Below are 15,007 nucleotides of genomic sequence, written 5' to 3'. Positions count from 1 at the left end.
ATAAAATGAAAAATGAAAAATCTTTTTTGGACACAGTTCATAGATAAGTATTTCAAAATAGATGGCAGAGAACTACACCATGACCTAATTTACATAAAAAAAAAAACAGGCACACGATTTGATTCCAAAGAGAAAAAAAAATGTTTTAATCCTTGGAAAGACACATTTGCAATCGAACAGCCTGAAGACAAAACACAGGCAGGAATTGCACTTCAAATTTTCTTAAAAAATAAAAATTAAAAAGCAGGCTTTTTCATCAATATATTTCTGTCATAGAAACAACTGCAAAACTGTACATCAAGCTTTTTACAAAGCATTTGGGACTTCCGTTTTAGAATGTTCGTTCACATTTTTACACATTCATCAGCCAGATCTGCTACATTGTGACCGCAAGGAAAAAAAAAAGACAACAAATCAGGAATATCAGTCTTAAGACATGTCAAGAGAAATCGCCATTGGCTTAGCAAACTCAAGTCCAACTTCGGTTGTCTTTGCGGGGCGTTTTGAGAGCATGAGTCGCATCTCAGGCAATGCTGGGACAGCAGGTTTCTGCATCGGTATTGCAGTCTATACGGATCTAAACTTGCTCTGTCTGCAGACACAAACAGAGACAGACAGCTGCTCGCAGGGTCACAGTTCCTCACGACGGGGCGGACCGTGTGGTTTCCTGGAAAGAATTCAGTCTGTTTCCAAATGACACGGGTTGGTCCCTTGCTGCTGTGCGTCCTGATACACCCTAAGGAAGTCCTTGTACCGTGGAGCGCAGCTGAGCCAGGCCTCTCCGAATCGCACAGTCCCAGTGAAGAGGAACTCGCCCTCGCCTGGTTTAACCCCACACTGTGTGGGCATCTTCACAAAGCCTGTCCAGCGTTTGGCCCGGCCGCCCCCTGACACAAACACTTGTGTCTTCTGTCTGTAAAGGCGACTCAGGGATACTGTGACAGAGGTCTGCTCTTCCTCCTCCGCCACGCCAAGAATATTGCCCCGTGCCACTGTAGAGGGAAAAAAAAAAAATATGTAAGAAAAACACGGTTGTTTTTTTTGCTTCTCATTTGAACATATAGCACAGTGGGTCACCAATCTTAAAAGATCTTAATGAGACCAATTCTTACCATTAACTTCTTGTTTATGAGCGTTCATATTACTAGCATATTGGCTGTTTATTGGTACTTATAAAGCCCATTAATGCCTTATTCTAACCATACTTTAGATTCCTTACTTCTTTCCCATACCTAAACTTAAATCACGTTACTAACTATTAATAAGCAGCAAATTAAGAGGGACAGTTCACCCAAAAATGAAAATTCTGTCATTAATTACTCACCCTCATGTCATTCCAAAACCATGAGACCTTCATTCATTTTCAAAACACAAAGACAGCAATAGAACTACCATGTTCAAGACCCAGAAAGGTAGTAAGGATATCTGTACCTTTCTGGGCTTTTAATGTCATAGTACTGTTGCTGTCTATGCAGCGTCAGAAAGCTCTCGAATTGCATCAAAAATATCTTAATTTGTGTTTCAAAGATGAACGAAGGCCTTACGGGTTTGGAATGACATGAGGGTAAAGAATTCATGACAGAATTAAAACTAAAGTGTGACCATTTCGCATGATGATTAATTTCTGATTCCAACATAAAACACAAACTAGATCTTTAAAAACGTTTGCAATTGGACCTAGCCTCTTTAAGGAAATCAATGAGAATTTTAAATTTTTTCAGGATTTTAAAACTTTCTTCATCTAAAACAGTGCAGGTAGAGATTGGATATATATTACATTATTTCTAAACTATTTTTCTGTGACATACTAATACTTAAGGAAGCCCATTTCTGCCACTGAGTAAAAAATAATAAAGATAATTGACTTTGTATTACTTTGCAATAAAAACTCACAACTGTGCGTTATAAACTTGTAATTCTGAGAAACAGTCACAATTCTGACTTTTTTCCTCAGAATTGCATGATATAAACTCACAACTGCAAGAAATACAGTCTGAATTGTGAGATTAAAACTCGCAGTTCTGACTTTCTTAGAATTCTGGCATCATTTTTCACACTTTTTTTCCTCGCAATTGCGGGTTTGTATAATTATAATTCTGATTTTTTTTTTTTTTTTTCTTGCAATTCTGGCTTTTTTCTCAGAATTGTGAGATATAAACTCACAATTGCCAAAGCAAAAGTCCAATTTTGAGGAAAAAAAAGACTGATATGTTCTCAGAATTGCGAGTTTATATCTCACAATTCTGACTTAAATCGCAATTGCATGTTATGAAGTCAGAGGCTTAGGGCTAACGGGCTTCCATAGATACTGGACTGTTGCCATGATGTGGATATATTTATATTAATTAACAATTGTGTAAATTAACTTTGATGCTGTCTGCTGTTAACTTTGATGCTTCTCTGTTGAGAAAGCCTAGTCTAATCTAAAATAGTTAGATTTAAGATAAGGATAGATTTAAGAAGAGTCTTAGCTCATTTAAAGATTTTGTCAATTTAAGTCAAATTTTTTATTTTATTTTTATTTTTTTGGAATCTTCATCATCCATTTTAGGAGCACCATAACTCCAGTCATTTTATTTTTAACATCTCTAGACCAGGCATTTTTTATTTCACTGCCCTACATCTCACATTTTTTCAACAGAAAAACATGTTCTGTGTGAATGTTTATTCTTAAAATACAGAATGATCATAATAGGATTAAATAGTAGACAAGGATTATTTCTCAAGCCAACATAATTAACATGAAATGAATGCTCATTTTACACAATGTTTACTCAGCATAAGCTGACATAAGGGCCAAATATTGGCCTGTGAACAGGCTAGTGTGTCTGTGGTCCATTTATCGGTCTGTAACATTCTTAAGATCCAAATCCTGCAGGAATTTCAATTTATTGAGTAGAATCTTATTTGATTCTTTGAAGAATCTTATTTGATCCCATTACAGAGTTCCTGGAACTCAGTTGCTTGGTTTGAAGGATTCTTTGAGACTGGTTCCAAACTATAATTAAAATTCAACAGCTAATTTAATTTAATTTTCAACTAGTGATTATCAAAAACATTTCTTTAAAGACATGACTTGTCTTACCAAAGTCACTGGTGCAAGCGGCCAGGAGGACCTCCGCATCTGTACAGGGTTGGCAGGGTGCTGTGGAGAGATAACAGAACAACAAAATCAGACCAAACACAGCCAACGCTTGATGGTAATGCAACAGTACAAACAATCCCATGTGCATCATGTGGCATGCTGATCTTCTACATGAGAAATCTTTCTAACAAAAAACAGCGCACTGATCTATGTACACCCGCCACGTGGACTTTCAAAGACATAATTAATTTCTGCTGCAGATGGTTATTTATTGAGCATGTAGAAGCCAACTTTATCGTCACGGCTTGTCGGCTTCTAACCAAACAAGAGATGAGGGGCGCCCTGCGAGAAGTCTCCTCATTAAAAAAAAAAAAAAGAAAAACATCTGTAGTCGTTGGAGAGGAGGGAAACATCTCGACCCTTCCCCCTCTAGAAAAACACTGACAAACACACACCGCGTCCTCACACCCCAACGCAAATGAGATCCAGCTGAGAAAAACTCCAACACAGAGCAGAGACTGCAAGGGCTAGTAGTTCTGGGTCCAAAACAAAAAGAAACGTCCAGGAGCCTACATTGCACAGCACTTCCACATGTGCCAACAAGTTTTACAACCCACAGCGACACATGACAAGAGACAAACACTCCTTTGCTTTCAGGTGGCCGCAGAGTCCTGTGACTGCTGTAAGGCAATCAGTGTAACCTAAACACTGGCAGCACCGTGTCGCCTTTGATCAGCGCGTTTCTCTATCCAAATAAATCACGCCACAGTCTCGTGGCTCTGCGGTCATTACAGCCCCCACGTGCAGATATAATTCAGCACATTTGTCTGGAGGGTCTCAACCTCCTCAGGCTTGTAGGAAAGCGAGGGGTTGAGCGAGCGACTGGTTGATTCAGGTGGCTGGGTGGTGCAGTTTATGGGTTTTAACGGGTTAATGGGTTGCATTCTGTGGGCCAGGGCAGGTGTGTCTGATAGCCAAAAGTTTAGCAGTCTGTTAGTGCAGGTGGACTAAGGGGCTTCAAAAGTTTTCCACAACTATAACAACTACATTTTTCCTAAAGTGATTGGTGGTTGGAGGCTCAAAACTCATCGCCACATTGCTGGAGTTTTATGGGTGGGGACAAGGAATTGCAATGTGGTCGCTAAGGTATTTTGGATATGCTATTTAGAAGAATATTCTGGTCCGTAGCTCTAAAATACAACAAAACTGTTCTACAGTGGAAGCAAGAATGAAAACAGTAATATGGTGAAATATTATTACAATTTAAAATAACTGATTTCTGTGTAAATATATTTTAAGGTGTAATTTAGCTGAATTTTCAGCATCATTACTCCAGTCTTTAACGTCACATGGTCCTTCAAAAATCATTCTAATATGCTGATTTTCTGCTCAATAAACATTTATCAATGTTGAAATCTGTTGTGCTGCTTAAAATTTGTGTGAAAACAATACATTTTTAGTTGCACTTTACTTTAAGATGCTTATTACAGTGTAATTACACATGAATACCGAGTAATATTAATTAACAGTGTGTAAACACTATGAAATAATGTACTATGTAATATATACTGCACAATATGCATACTTCACTGTTATAGTAAATACATGTAAGATGTGTAACAAGGACACTGTAAAATACAGTGCTTCCCATTTTTTCCTTTGAATAGAAAGTTCAAAAGGGTAATCTAAAAGTTCATTCTTTGATGACTATATACAAAGTTTATAAAATATTAAAATCTTTTGTAACATTATTAAAAGTCTTAACTATCACTTTTGATTAATTTAATGTGTCCTTGCTGAATACGTATTGAATTCTTTTAAAGGGAACCCCGGGTATAAGACTTTTATGGCATAATATAATGCAAATTTGTCTCTTATATAGTTGAAAACCCATTAAACATGTATGTTATTTGAAAAAAAAAAAAGAACCATGTATTTGTTCTCTCAACTTTAGCCATGATGCCTTTGATAGTTCAAAACGTGTATAAAATGTATAAAAATTTACATTATACTAGGCCATACAAGTCTTAACACCTGGGGCTCCCTTTAAAATATTACAAATAAGTGCATTAAATATAAGTCATGTCATTGACCCACATAACAGAACTAAATCACTCCCATTAGAAATGTAAATACAATGAACATTACAGTGATATGCTGACAGACTGTTCAAATAATAGCAACCATAGACTGGGCGCTACCATGGAAAGTGGCAGAAATAACTGATCTGTATCAAAACCCTGATCTGTTGAACCTGACCCTTCACATATGAGCACAGCAGAGGTCATGCCTGCTGAGGAAACTGTGGGCGAGGTGAGCGGACCAGAGGTCGGCCGAGTTGCAAAAGAAGAAACATCGCACCACCAACGGAGCCAGAGGTCACCCAGGAATCAGCTTTGCAACAGCTGGCAAACGCCAAAGCTTCAAAGCGAGTGACCGTTCAGAATGCTGGGCCTTATGTAAAGCGTTAACTGCCGCCAGCGCTCACATCCTGAACGCTAAAGCCGCGCTTAAAGCGCAGATGGGTTTGCGGCGGATCACATGCAAAAGTTGAAACGGAACCGCAGGAATGGGCTGGCATCTGAGTCAGCAGCCCCCGCTGCCCGAATTAATGCAACGCTGCTGGGATTGCAACCACTTCACACGCTGGCGGGGCAAAAGGGGGAAGATAGTGTCCCCTCTACATCTGGTCCCTCTGCATTCCATGCTAATGGAGAAAAGATTCATATGCCACTTCGCCTGCGTCCCAACCACTTCAGAGAGGCGGAACGAAAAGTAATGAAGGAAAAAGTAAGGGAGGGGAAGCCAGAGAGACAGGGGAAAAGAGGAAGAGGAAGGGAGTAGGGAAAAAAGATGGAGATAATATGTCCTCCCAACAGCTGGTCTAAGACACATTCCACAGTGATGGAAAGCAACTCAATTCCAGCACAGCAGGTCAACATTCATGAGGTGAACGTGAAAAAAAAACAAAAGCTCGGAAAAAGGAAAACAGGTCACTTTACAGATCTGCCCGCTCGGATCGCTGAAATCACAAACGGCAAACACACAAGCTCTCAGGAGGACATTGACAACACAGGCCACATCAAGCCACGCATTAAAGTCTCAAAACTGTATCCATGCCTGCAAAATACAGCAGTTTATCAGAGCCAGATTTACATGCCAGTTATGAATTCATACCCCCTGAGGGGGGGAAACACACTGAACAATAGGTTAGCTTTGTTTGGGAGAGGAAAAACAGACTTGTTATATGATGTATCTACATTGCTTTGGGCCATTCAGCTCTTCGGTTTTGGCAGGTGCACTGCTTGAAATTGAATTTCTGAAAAGAGGCTGTATGTTTTACATGATTTGCCGATGTTAATCGCAACGGGACGCTTGTGACGTCCCATTGTGAGAGTTACGCCACACGTCCTGAAAAACACAGTTGGTATTAATCGCATGGAAAACGAGGTTCAAATCAGTATCGCTTTCCAGAGCAAATACGAGCACAGATCCACCATCTCAGCATCACAGAGGGGAGGACGTTTCCTGAGGTAAAGATATCATCTGTTGCTGGGCATGAAAACACTGGCTTCGGATCGCATACTTTTTAAAATAAACAAACCCTCGGTATTGCGTGCATTAATAACAGTGTACCCAAAAACCCTGGAGTCATAGAAATTTAATAATGCTTTTGTGCTGAAAGCAGTAGTTATTGTTGGAGTTCAATAGAAAGGGAGGGTAAAATGAAAACTTTTATTTTTTAATTTTTTTAAGTTTTTTTTTTGTTAAAGAAATGAATACTTTTATTTAGCAAGGATGGATTAAACTAATCAAAAGTGACAGCAAGAACATTTTTAATGTTCTAAAAGATTTCTGTTTCAAAGAAATGTTTCTTATCAAAGAATCCTGAAAAAAATGTATCATCGATTTCTGAAGGATCATGTGACACTGAAGACTGGAGTAATAACATTTTAAAATATTAAAACTTTTACTGTATTTTTGATCACATAAATTGGCTTCAGATCACATACTTTAAAATAAATAAACCTTTGCTAAAGTGTGCATTAATAACCATGTACCCAAAAACCCTGGAGTTGCAGAAATGTAATTTTTTTTTTACCATTTTTAAACTTTTTTTTTTTTAAGAAATTAATATTTTTATTCAGCAAGGACGCATTATATTGCTCAAAGGAGACAGTAAAGACATTTTTTTTAATGTTATAAAAGAAAATAATTGTTGTTCTTTTCAAAGAATCCTGAAAAAAAAAAAAAAAAAAAACGCATTACGGTTTTCAACATTGATAATAACAATAATAGATGTTTCTTGAGCACCAAATCAACATATTAGAATGATTTCTGAAGGATCATGTGACACTGAAGACTGGAGTAATGGGATTTTAAAATATTAAAAGAGAAACTTATTTTAAATTGTAATAATAATAATAATATTGTAATAATATTTCACAATATTACCGTTTGACTGTATTTGTGATCAAATAAACGCAGCCTTTGGTGCAAATCTGTTCCTTAAAGAATCCAGGAAATAATAAATGGATTTTGTCCAATAGCTTTGAGACTTCTCTTTTACATATTTCCAAATACTACTCTACTCTAAAAAACATTTCCATTTCAGGAAATATATCACATGAAAGAGAACTCTTGTCAAGCGAGTCTTTAAAGATCAAGAGAACCTCATACCAGATAATGACTGTGGATCTGCTCCTGGTCTGTGGTTGACCAGCTCGTACTGGAAGGCTGTGATTTTTCGGCTGATGTCCCTTTGAGGCACTGCCTCGATGAAGAGCGCCCCGTCCTGGATGCTGAAACAGTGCACTCTCCCCTCGGCCTGATCCTCCTCACGGAGGAGCAATCGCAGTTTGCCCAGCCGGTCCAGGTAGATGTGGGTTCCGCTGGACTCCTTAGAGGGTTTGATGCAGACGGAGAGAAGAGACGCCGCTGGGGACAGTGTGTTCGGCCGCAGGTTGACGATGATGGCCCCTGTGGGGTAAAGCCACTCCAGGAAGCCCTGGGCGCAGCGGAGATACACCTGTTCAACATCCCGAGTGTGTCCCTCATGGGTCAGCCCACTACAAGAAAGCAGAAAAGAGATATAAGCTCTGTTCCAGAACCTATGCTACGTTATAAGGAGGAGTTCCAACTGAAACTGAACCTCATATGTAGGTATAATGAAACGCTCTACATATGCAGCAACCCACAAATAACAAACCTCAGATGTTATAATGAGATTAACAATGTAATATTATGATATGTACCAAAATACAAGCACACACAAATATTGCAAAAATAGTGAATGACTTGTAGTGGACAATGTTTGTATTTTCAGTCATATGAAGGCCAATATACATGGCAAAACACAATTTTGTAACTCTTTACAATAAGGTTTCATTTGTTAAAATTAGTTTACTACATAAGTTAACATGAACTAACAATGAACAATATACACTACCAGTCAAAAGGTTTTGAAGAAAAAAACCTTTTTTAAATATTTTTAAAAAAATATTTCTTAAAGAAGTTTCTTTTGCTCTCCAAGCCTCCATATATTTGGTTCAAAGCACAGCAAAAGTACAGTAAAATTTTGAAATATTTTTACCATTTAAAATTTTCTTTTTAATTTATTCCTGTGATTTTAAAGCTGAATTTTTAGCATTATTACTCCAATAACATGATCCTTCAGAAATCATTCTAATATTCTGATTTGCTGCTCAAAAAACTATTATTATTATGATGATGATGTTGAAAACAGCTAAGTAGATTTTTTTTCAGGTTTCTTTGATAAGTTGAAACTTCAGAAGAACAACATTTATCTGAAATAGACATCTTCTGTAACATTATAAAATGTCTTTATCTTCACCTTTGTTCAATTTAAAGCATTTTTGCTTAATAAAAGTATTAATTTCTAAAATAAAAAAAAATAAACAAAATAAATAAATACTGACTCCAAGCTTTTGAATAGTATAGTGTATAATGTAACAAAAGCTTTTTATTTCAGATAAATGCTGATCTTTGGATAATAATCAAAAATGTTTCTTGAACAGCAAATCAGCACATTAGAACGATTTCTGAAGGATCATGTGACAATGAAGACTGGAGTAATGATGCTGAAAATTAAGCTTTGATCACAGGAATAAATGACATTTTACAGTATAGTCAAACAGAAAACAGTTATTTTAAATAGTAAAAATTTTTCACAATTTTACTGTTTTTGCTGTACTTTGGATCAAATAAATGCAGGCTTGGCAGAAGAGATTTCTTCAAGAAGAAAAAAAAAACAATTCTTATTGTTCAGAAACTTTTGACTTGTAGTGTACAGTCTTAATCTTAGTCCATGTTAATTTCAACAAATACATTTTTTAAATCAAACGTTTTACTTGTAAACATTAATGCACTGTGAACTAACATGAACAACTATATTTTTGTTAACTAACATTGCTAATGTAAAGTTGTAAAATAGCATTAAATTAACTGAATTAAATATGCTGAAATATGCACATATCACAGTTTTTATGGAAAACTATTTACAGACACAAAAATTCTTAGATTTTGTAATGAATATGAACATGGTGCAGATTAGTGGCTGACTGATATGGATTTTAATTTATTTATTTATTTATTTTTGATAGCTGATGCCATTATAGAGCACAGTGGCTAATATCTGATATCAAGTCAATAAATTTGATCTGATCGCTTAATTTAAAGATGGTAAATAACTCAAGTATAACAGCTGATAAAATTAAATTTACAATTCTTTACATAATATTTACTAAAACAAACAAAAAAAAGTAAAATGAACTGACTAGAAACAAACAAAAAAAAGTAAAATGAACTGAAAAAAATAAAAAAATAAAAATTGGTCAAACCGATTTATACTTCAAATAGCAACTTCTTCATTCTGTGTTTTCAAAAATAAAAGAAATTACTTTTCATTGCAAATCTTACTGTGAATCCCACATTCTGACCTACACTTGCTTCATTTCAATAATCTGATATACAACAGAATACATCTAATCTATTGCTACATCTATTTTATCATGACATAAAACCATGAAAAAGGTCAGTGTGGATGGCCTTGTGGTTTGTCTGTAAAAAAATAAAACAACAACAACAACACTGAAACAACTGCACTCAAAAATGGTAGTCTCTGCAATCCGATGAAACAAGAAATGTTGATTTAAAATACAGTGCAGTAAATATGACAACAATTTGACATCCTGAGTTCTCAACATTGTCAATAATAGTCCCAATTATAACACTTATCGGTCAAACATGGCTATGGCAATATATCATTCAACCACTAGAGCAGATTATCTCAAAATGGTAGAAATAAGGGCCACTATATCAATCTAACACTGTCTATTTTTAATCAGATTAGTTCCTTTTCATCAACAGACTTCAGTACAGGATAAAAAATAGTTATAATCCTTGCTTCTCTTGACTTTGTCCTCCATCCTGGAGGAGTTCTGTTCACCAAGTGCAATCATTCTAGGATTGACTTATCCGAGAATTCAGCCAAAACAAACAATTTCAAAAGGCAGCATAATTTTGCTGGCTACTGTCTGGAAGCAATCGTACGATGCCTTAAAATACTGGAAAGGAGAACAGAGCAGTCGTCAAACATCAAACACTGTGATGCATTACTCACTAAATTCAGACATCCAGTTATAGCTGGTTAACATTTACAAATAACCACTTACAGGCCTTAGATTAAACAAAGCAAACCAAACTGTTTTGAAGCAAATGACGGGTAATCCCGTCAAAAAAAAAAAAAAAAAAGATGGTTGGATCTTCAGTCAGCTTTAGTTCAGTGGCCTTTTACGTGCAACACAGCAAAGGAAACTTCAAACATTAGGGCGATTGTTCTGAACAGTCTGCGCCAGAGTCCAGTCCAAAGCTGAAGCTCATATGAAAGAAAAGCTTTTCTCAAAGCAGGAAGAATGAAGTTAATGTCTTTTCACACAAGGTGTTAAGACCCACGCGCAAGGCTTGCTGCATGACCCGTCACGTGCAAGCATGCGCACACACATACGCGTTAACCGTCTCTCATTTTTCTTCTCTCCTTTCCAACGCTTTGGCAAGACCCAGCACTGGCATCCTGCCGTGGGCAGGATTTTTGAAACGCAAGTCAATGGCTCCTTGGACACCCAGGCCTCTCTGCAGACAAGTGCAGAGACAGTAGCCGAACCCGGAGCATGCAAGTGCAAATGCAGGTCACGCAGCGAACCTCCCCTCGCTTTCAACTCCTCAAAAAGACGAGGAGCTGCATGTCCGGGCAGCAGACCTGCCGCTGTCCACCGGCCGCACAAAAGGCTCTCTCCACTACTTTTAGACATCATCTGCGGTTCTGCGCCTTGAGCCTGTGGCCCGCTGTCAGTTGGGCAGAAAATGAGCCATCTGCTTCTGAAGCCTCCAGCGGTTCTTCAATCAGAGACGAATTTAGGCCTGCAGCAAGACCCCAGATTAAACTCTCACCAAAATGAGAGGTGAGGACCAAAACCCTGGGGTGACACATGTGCGGAGCAGACTCGCAAGCTGCCGTGTCCTCATTTATAACGGCTCCTCTTTAATTAAGAGCATTTGAAATTCAGCTCGGCCGTAATGAGAGGCTGAACTCGGGCCTGGCAAATCAACACCAGATTATGGCTGCACAGTCAGAGTGCAGTGCATTCATCTGTATTATTGTAAAAAGACTTCACAGAGATGCAAAATGTGTAACGTTTAAGGAATTTTTTTGAAGGAAGGGAGCCATTGTTGGGGAATAATAACAAACGTTGTTATGAGACGAAGCTATGTGACGGGGAAATCTGAAGCATGAACTAATCTCCTCATTAGTGAAAGATTTATGACCAACCCAGACGATCAAAACATCTTTCACATCTAGCTGCACTCTGAGCTTGAGGGATTTAAAAGCCATCTTTTTATTGAAAACCAAAAGCTTCCAGAAAAACATGTAAATGCAATAGCTTATCAACTCAGGTAAAGTTAAATCGCCTTTAAACAAACAATAAAGTGATTTGCATATTACACATTAGGGATTAACTTGGGTTTGGTCAAACCAGTGAGTAAAAATGAAATCACTGCTCAGATGGTTTCTGATTGAAACTGTGAGCAAATCACTAAGTACAAGACAATATATGAGATAAAGAAAATAAATACATTTCAGACTAAGAGAACACTAAAAAAAAATAAGAAAACAAACATAAAATGTTCTGTAATTGAGACAGGTGCTACAGCCACTTCTAATAGGCTACCAAAAATACTGGGCCTTACTCTAATAGTAAATACTACTACTACTACTCAACACAGCTCATAAACAAAACTAATGCTGAAAATACTATTACTGCTCGTACGAAGTCTACAAATAACAATAGTACTAATATTATTAAACTTTTTTATTGTTAGAATTATACTTATTTTAGCATAAAAAAAGTTTACGTTTTAATTCAGGCTACAACATTAACTCACCAATATGAATTCATCTACAAAGAGTTAACAAGAGTCTCAAAATACAATTTACTAAATCACATTTTATTTTCCATTAACAAACGGATAGGAAGAAAACATTGAAATAATCTAAATGTTTGAAGCGTATCTCACCTGCCCCTCCAGCTGCACTGGTCGCTTGAGTACTGGGAGCGCACTATCCGACACAGAAGCACAACCGACAGCAAATACGCCAAGAACGGCGAGAGCATGTTTGTCCCACCGCTGTCTACTTCTCCTCCAGCGCGATACTATATAGCTCTGCTTTGCGGGTATGGGATAAAACAGTCCAGCGTCGGTATTTTCTTCACTACATCGTGTTTTTCTTCAGTATCGTTTCACTTTGTAGCCCGCAATTTAGTCAAGAAGCGCAACTGATGCCGAAAGTCCGAGAAGCGCTTTCGCTTGCTTACTCCATATCGCGCACAGCGAGCAGCACTGAACAGCAGCGCTCTACTCGAGTGAAGACGGCGGTGACGAGCTGAGGAATCCGAGTCGAGCCGCTCACTGAACTTTGAAGAGCGCACATGCGCAGTCAGCAGCAGCGCTTTACTCCAGTGGAGGCGCGTTCCTCAAGAGTTCAATGAGCGACTCAGCTCGGATTCCTCTCCGCGTCACCGCCAGCTGACTGAAACAGGGCGCGTGCGCAAAAAAGCCCAAGACATCGCATTTTGGCTGATTAAACTGGCTCAATGAGACAGTGTGTAAAGTCACGGCATATTCATCACAATAATTATATTGTTAGTTTTAATAGGTTTGATTCTGACACCGATTTAAAAACATTACTTACTTAGTTGAGCTACTTACTTATTTTAAAAAACTAGGACAAACTAGTATTTGCTTAATCCCAACAATTGCTTGTTTTGCATTTTCTACACACTAAAACATGCTGGGTTAAAAACAACCCAGCTCGGGTTATTTGGCAACTCAGTGCTGGGTAAATATTGGACAGAACTCATGCTGGGATATTTTGAACCAGCAGGTTGGGTTAAATGTTTTACCCAGCATGCTGGGTTGTTTTATTTAAGTCAACTATAGTTTAAAATGTTTTTATTGCTGGCTTAAAATGAGCTGGAAATTAAAAATTAAAAATTAAATATCACTGAAAATCACTCACAGAATTATAGAGGCAACAGCAAGAGCAAGACAAAAATTATAGGACAAATTACATTTATTTGGGTGAATACAGCATAGTTTACAATATTATATTTAAACTACTTTAACAAGCATTTTAGAAATAAAAATGTACAACAATTTTTAGTCAAACACCCTTCTAATATTGTGCATGCTTTTCGTTTTTTAGAAATAAAAAAAAATAACATTTAAAAGTAGCATCTTAATTTAGGTGTATTCAGCCGTTCTCTGTAATCATTTTTCACCGAAATAGTGCTAATTCTCGTGCTGGTGTTTCAGCGAAAATCTATGCCGGTGATGGGCTGCTGTTCGTCAACCTCAGACCGCCGCCTAGCGTTTCATTGGGTTACGCTGACCCAGCGCTGGGTATGTATGTGAGGGGGTTAATCATTTGTACTGACAGCAGCAGGAGCTGAGTTACAGAAAAACTACCCAGCACCTGGGTAAAATTTAAAAATAACCCAATAAAATGACCCAAAAAGCTGAAAACCCAGCATTTTGGTAAAGAACAAACAAACAAAAAAACAGCATTTTTAGAGTGCAGAAAAACTACCCAGCATCTGGGTAAAATTATTAAAAATAACCCAATAAAATGACCCAAAAAGTTGAACCCAGCATTTGGGTAAAAAAATAAAATAAAATAAAATAACCCAGCCTTTTTTAAGATTGCTGAAAAACTACCCAGCACCTGGGTAAAAATATTAAAAATAACCCAATAAAATGACCCAAAAAGCTGAACCCAGCATTTTGGTAAAAAATAACCCAGCATTTTTAGAGTGCAGAAAAACTACCTAGCACCTGGGTAAACAAATATTTAAAATAACCCAAATAGAATGACCCAACAAACTGAACCCAGCATTTTGTAGAGTGAAGAGAAACTACCCAGTACCTGGGTAAAAAACAAACAAACAAACGAACAAACAAACAAACAAAAAAACAATAAAATGACCCAAAAACTGAACTCAGCATTTGGGTAAAAACACACACAAAAAAACATCCTTTTTTAGAGTGTAGAAAAACTACCCAGCACCTGGGTAAAAAATAAATAAATAAATAAATCATCCAATAAAATGACCCAACAGGGTAAACCCAGCATTTGGTTTAAAAAAAATGACCCAGCATTTTCTAGAGTGCATAAAAATGACCCACCACCTGGGTAAAAAACGTTAAAAATAACCCAATTAAATGACCCAACAAGCCAAACTCAGCATTTGGGTAAAAAAAAAAAAAAACATCCTTTTTTAGAGTGTAGAAAAACTACCCAGCACCTGGGTAAAAAATAAATAAATAAATCACCCAATAAAATGA

At 37.2% G+C, this 15,007-nt stretch overlaps 1 protein-coding gene across 1 annotated transcript; it reads right to left on the bottom strand.

Moving 5' to 3' along the window:
* Positions 1-395: 395 nt before the first annotated feature.
* On the bottom strand, positions 396-13,104 carry metrnla (meteorin like, glial cell differentiation regulator a). The gene is made up of 4 exons (XM_051106518.1): positions 12,680-13,104; positions 7,766-8,154; positions 3,086-3,145; positions 396-992 (listed from the first exon to the last, which is right to left on the bottom strand). The coding sequence occupies exons 1-4, from the start codon at positions 12,775-12,777 to the stop codon at positions 679-681; spliced, it is 861 nt and encodes a 286-aa protein (XP_050962475.1). The 5' UTR covers positions 12,778-13,104; the 3' UTR covers positions 396-678.
* Positions 13,105-15,007: the final 1,903 nt, after the last annotated feature.

This window comes from Labeo rohita, chromosome 3, assembly GCF_022985175.1.
Source record: "Labeo rohita strain BAU-BD-2019 chromosome 3, IGBB_LRoh.1.0, whole genome shotgun sequence".
NCBI classification, from domain to species: domain Eukaryota; kingdom Metazoa; phylum Chordata; class Actinopteri; order Cypriniformes; family Cyprinidae; genus Labeo; species Labeo rohita.
Note: the sequence above shows the minus strand (reverse complement) of the source record. Positions and strands in the feature narration are given on the sequence as shown.

Bases quoted from the DNA above. Each gene is read 5' to 3' on its own strand.
- metrnla (XM_051106518.1), bottom strand. From the start codon at position 12,777: ATGCTCTCGCCGTTCTTGGCGTATTTGCTGTCGGTTGTGCTTCTGTGT. The intron at 8,155-12,679 runs GTGAGATACGCT...GCTTTCTTGTAG, and splicing joins CAGTGCAGCTGGAGGGGCAG to TGGGCTGACCCATGAGGGAC. The intron at 993-3,085 runs GTAAGACAAGTC...TTCCCTCTACAG, and splicing joins CGCTTGCACCAGTGACTTTG to TGGCACGGGGCAATATTCTT.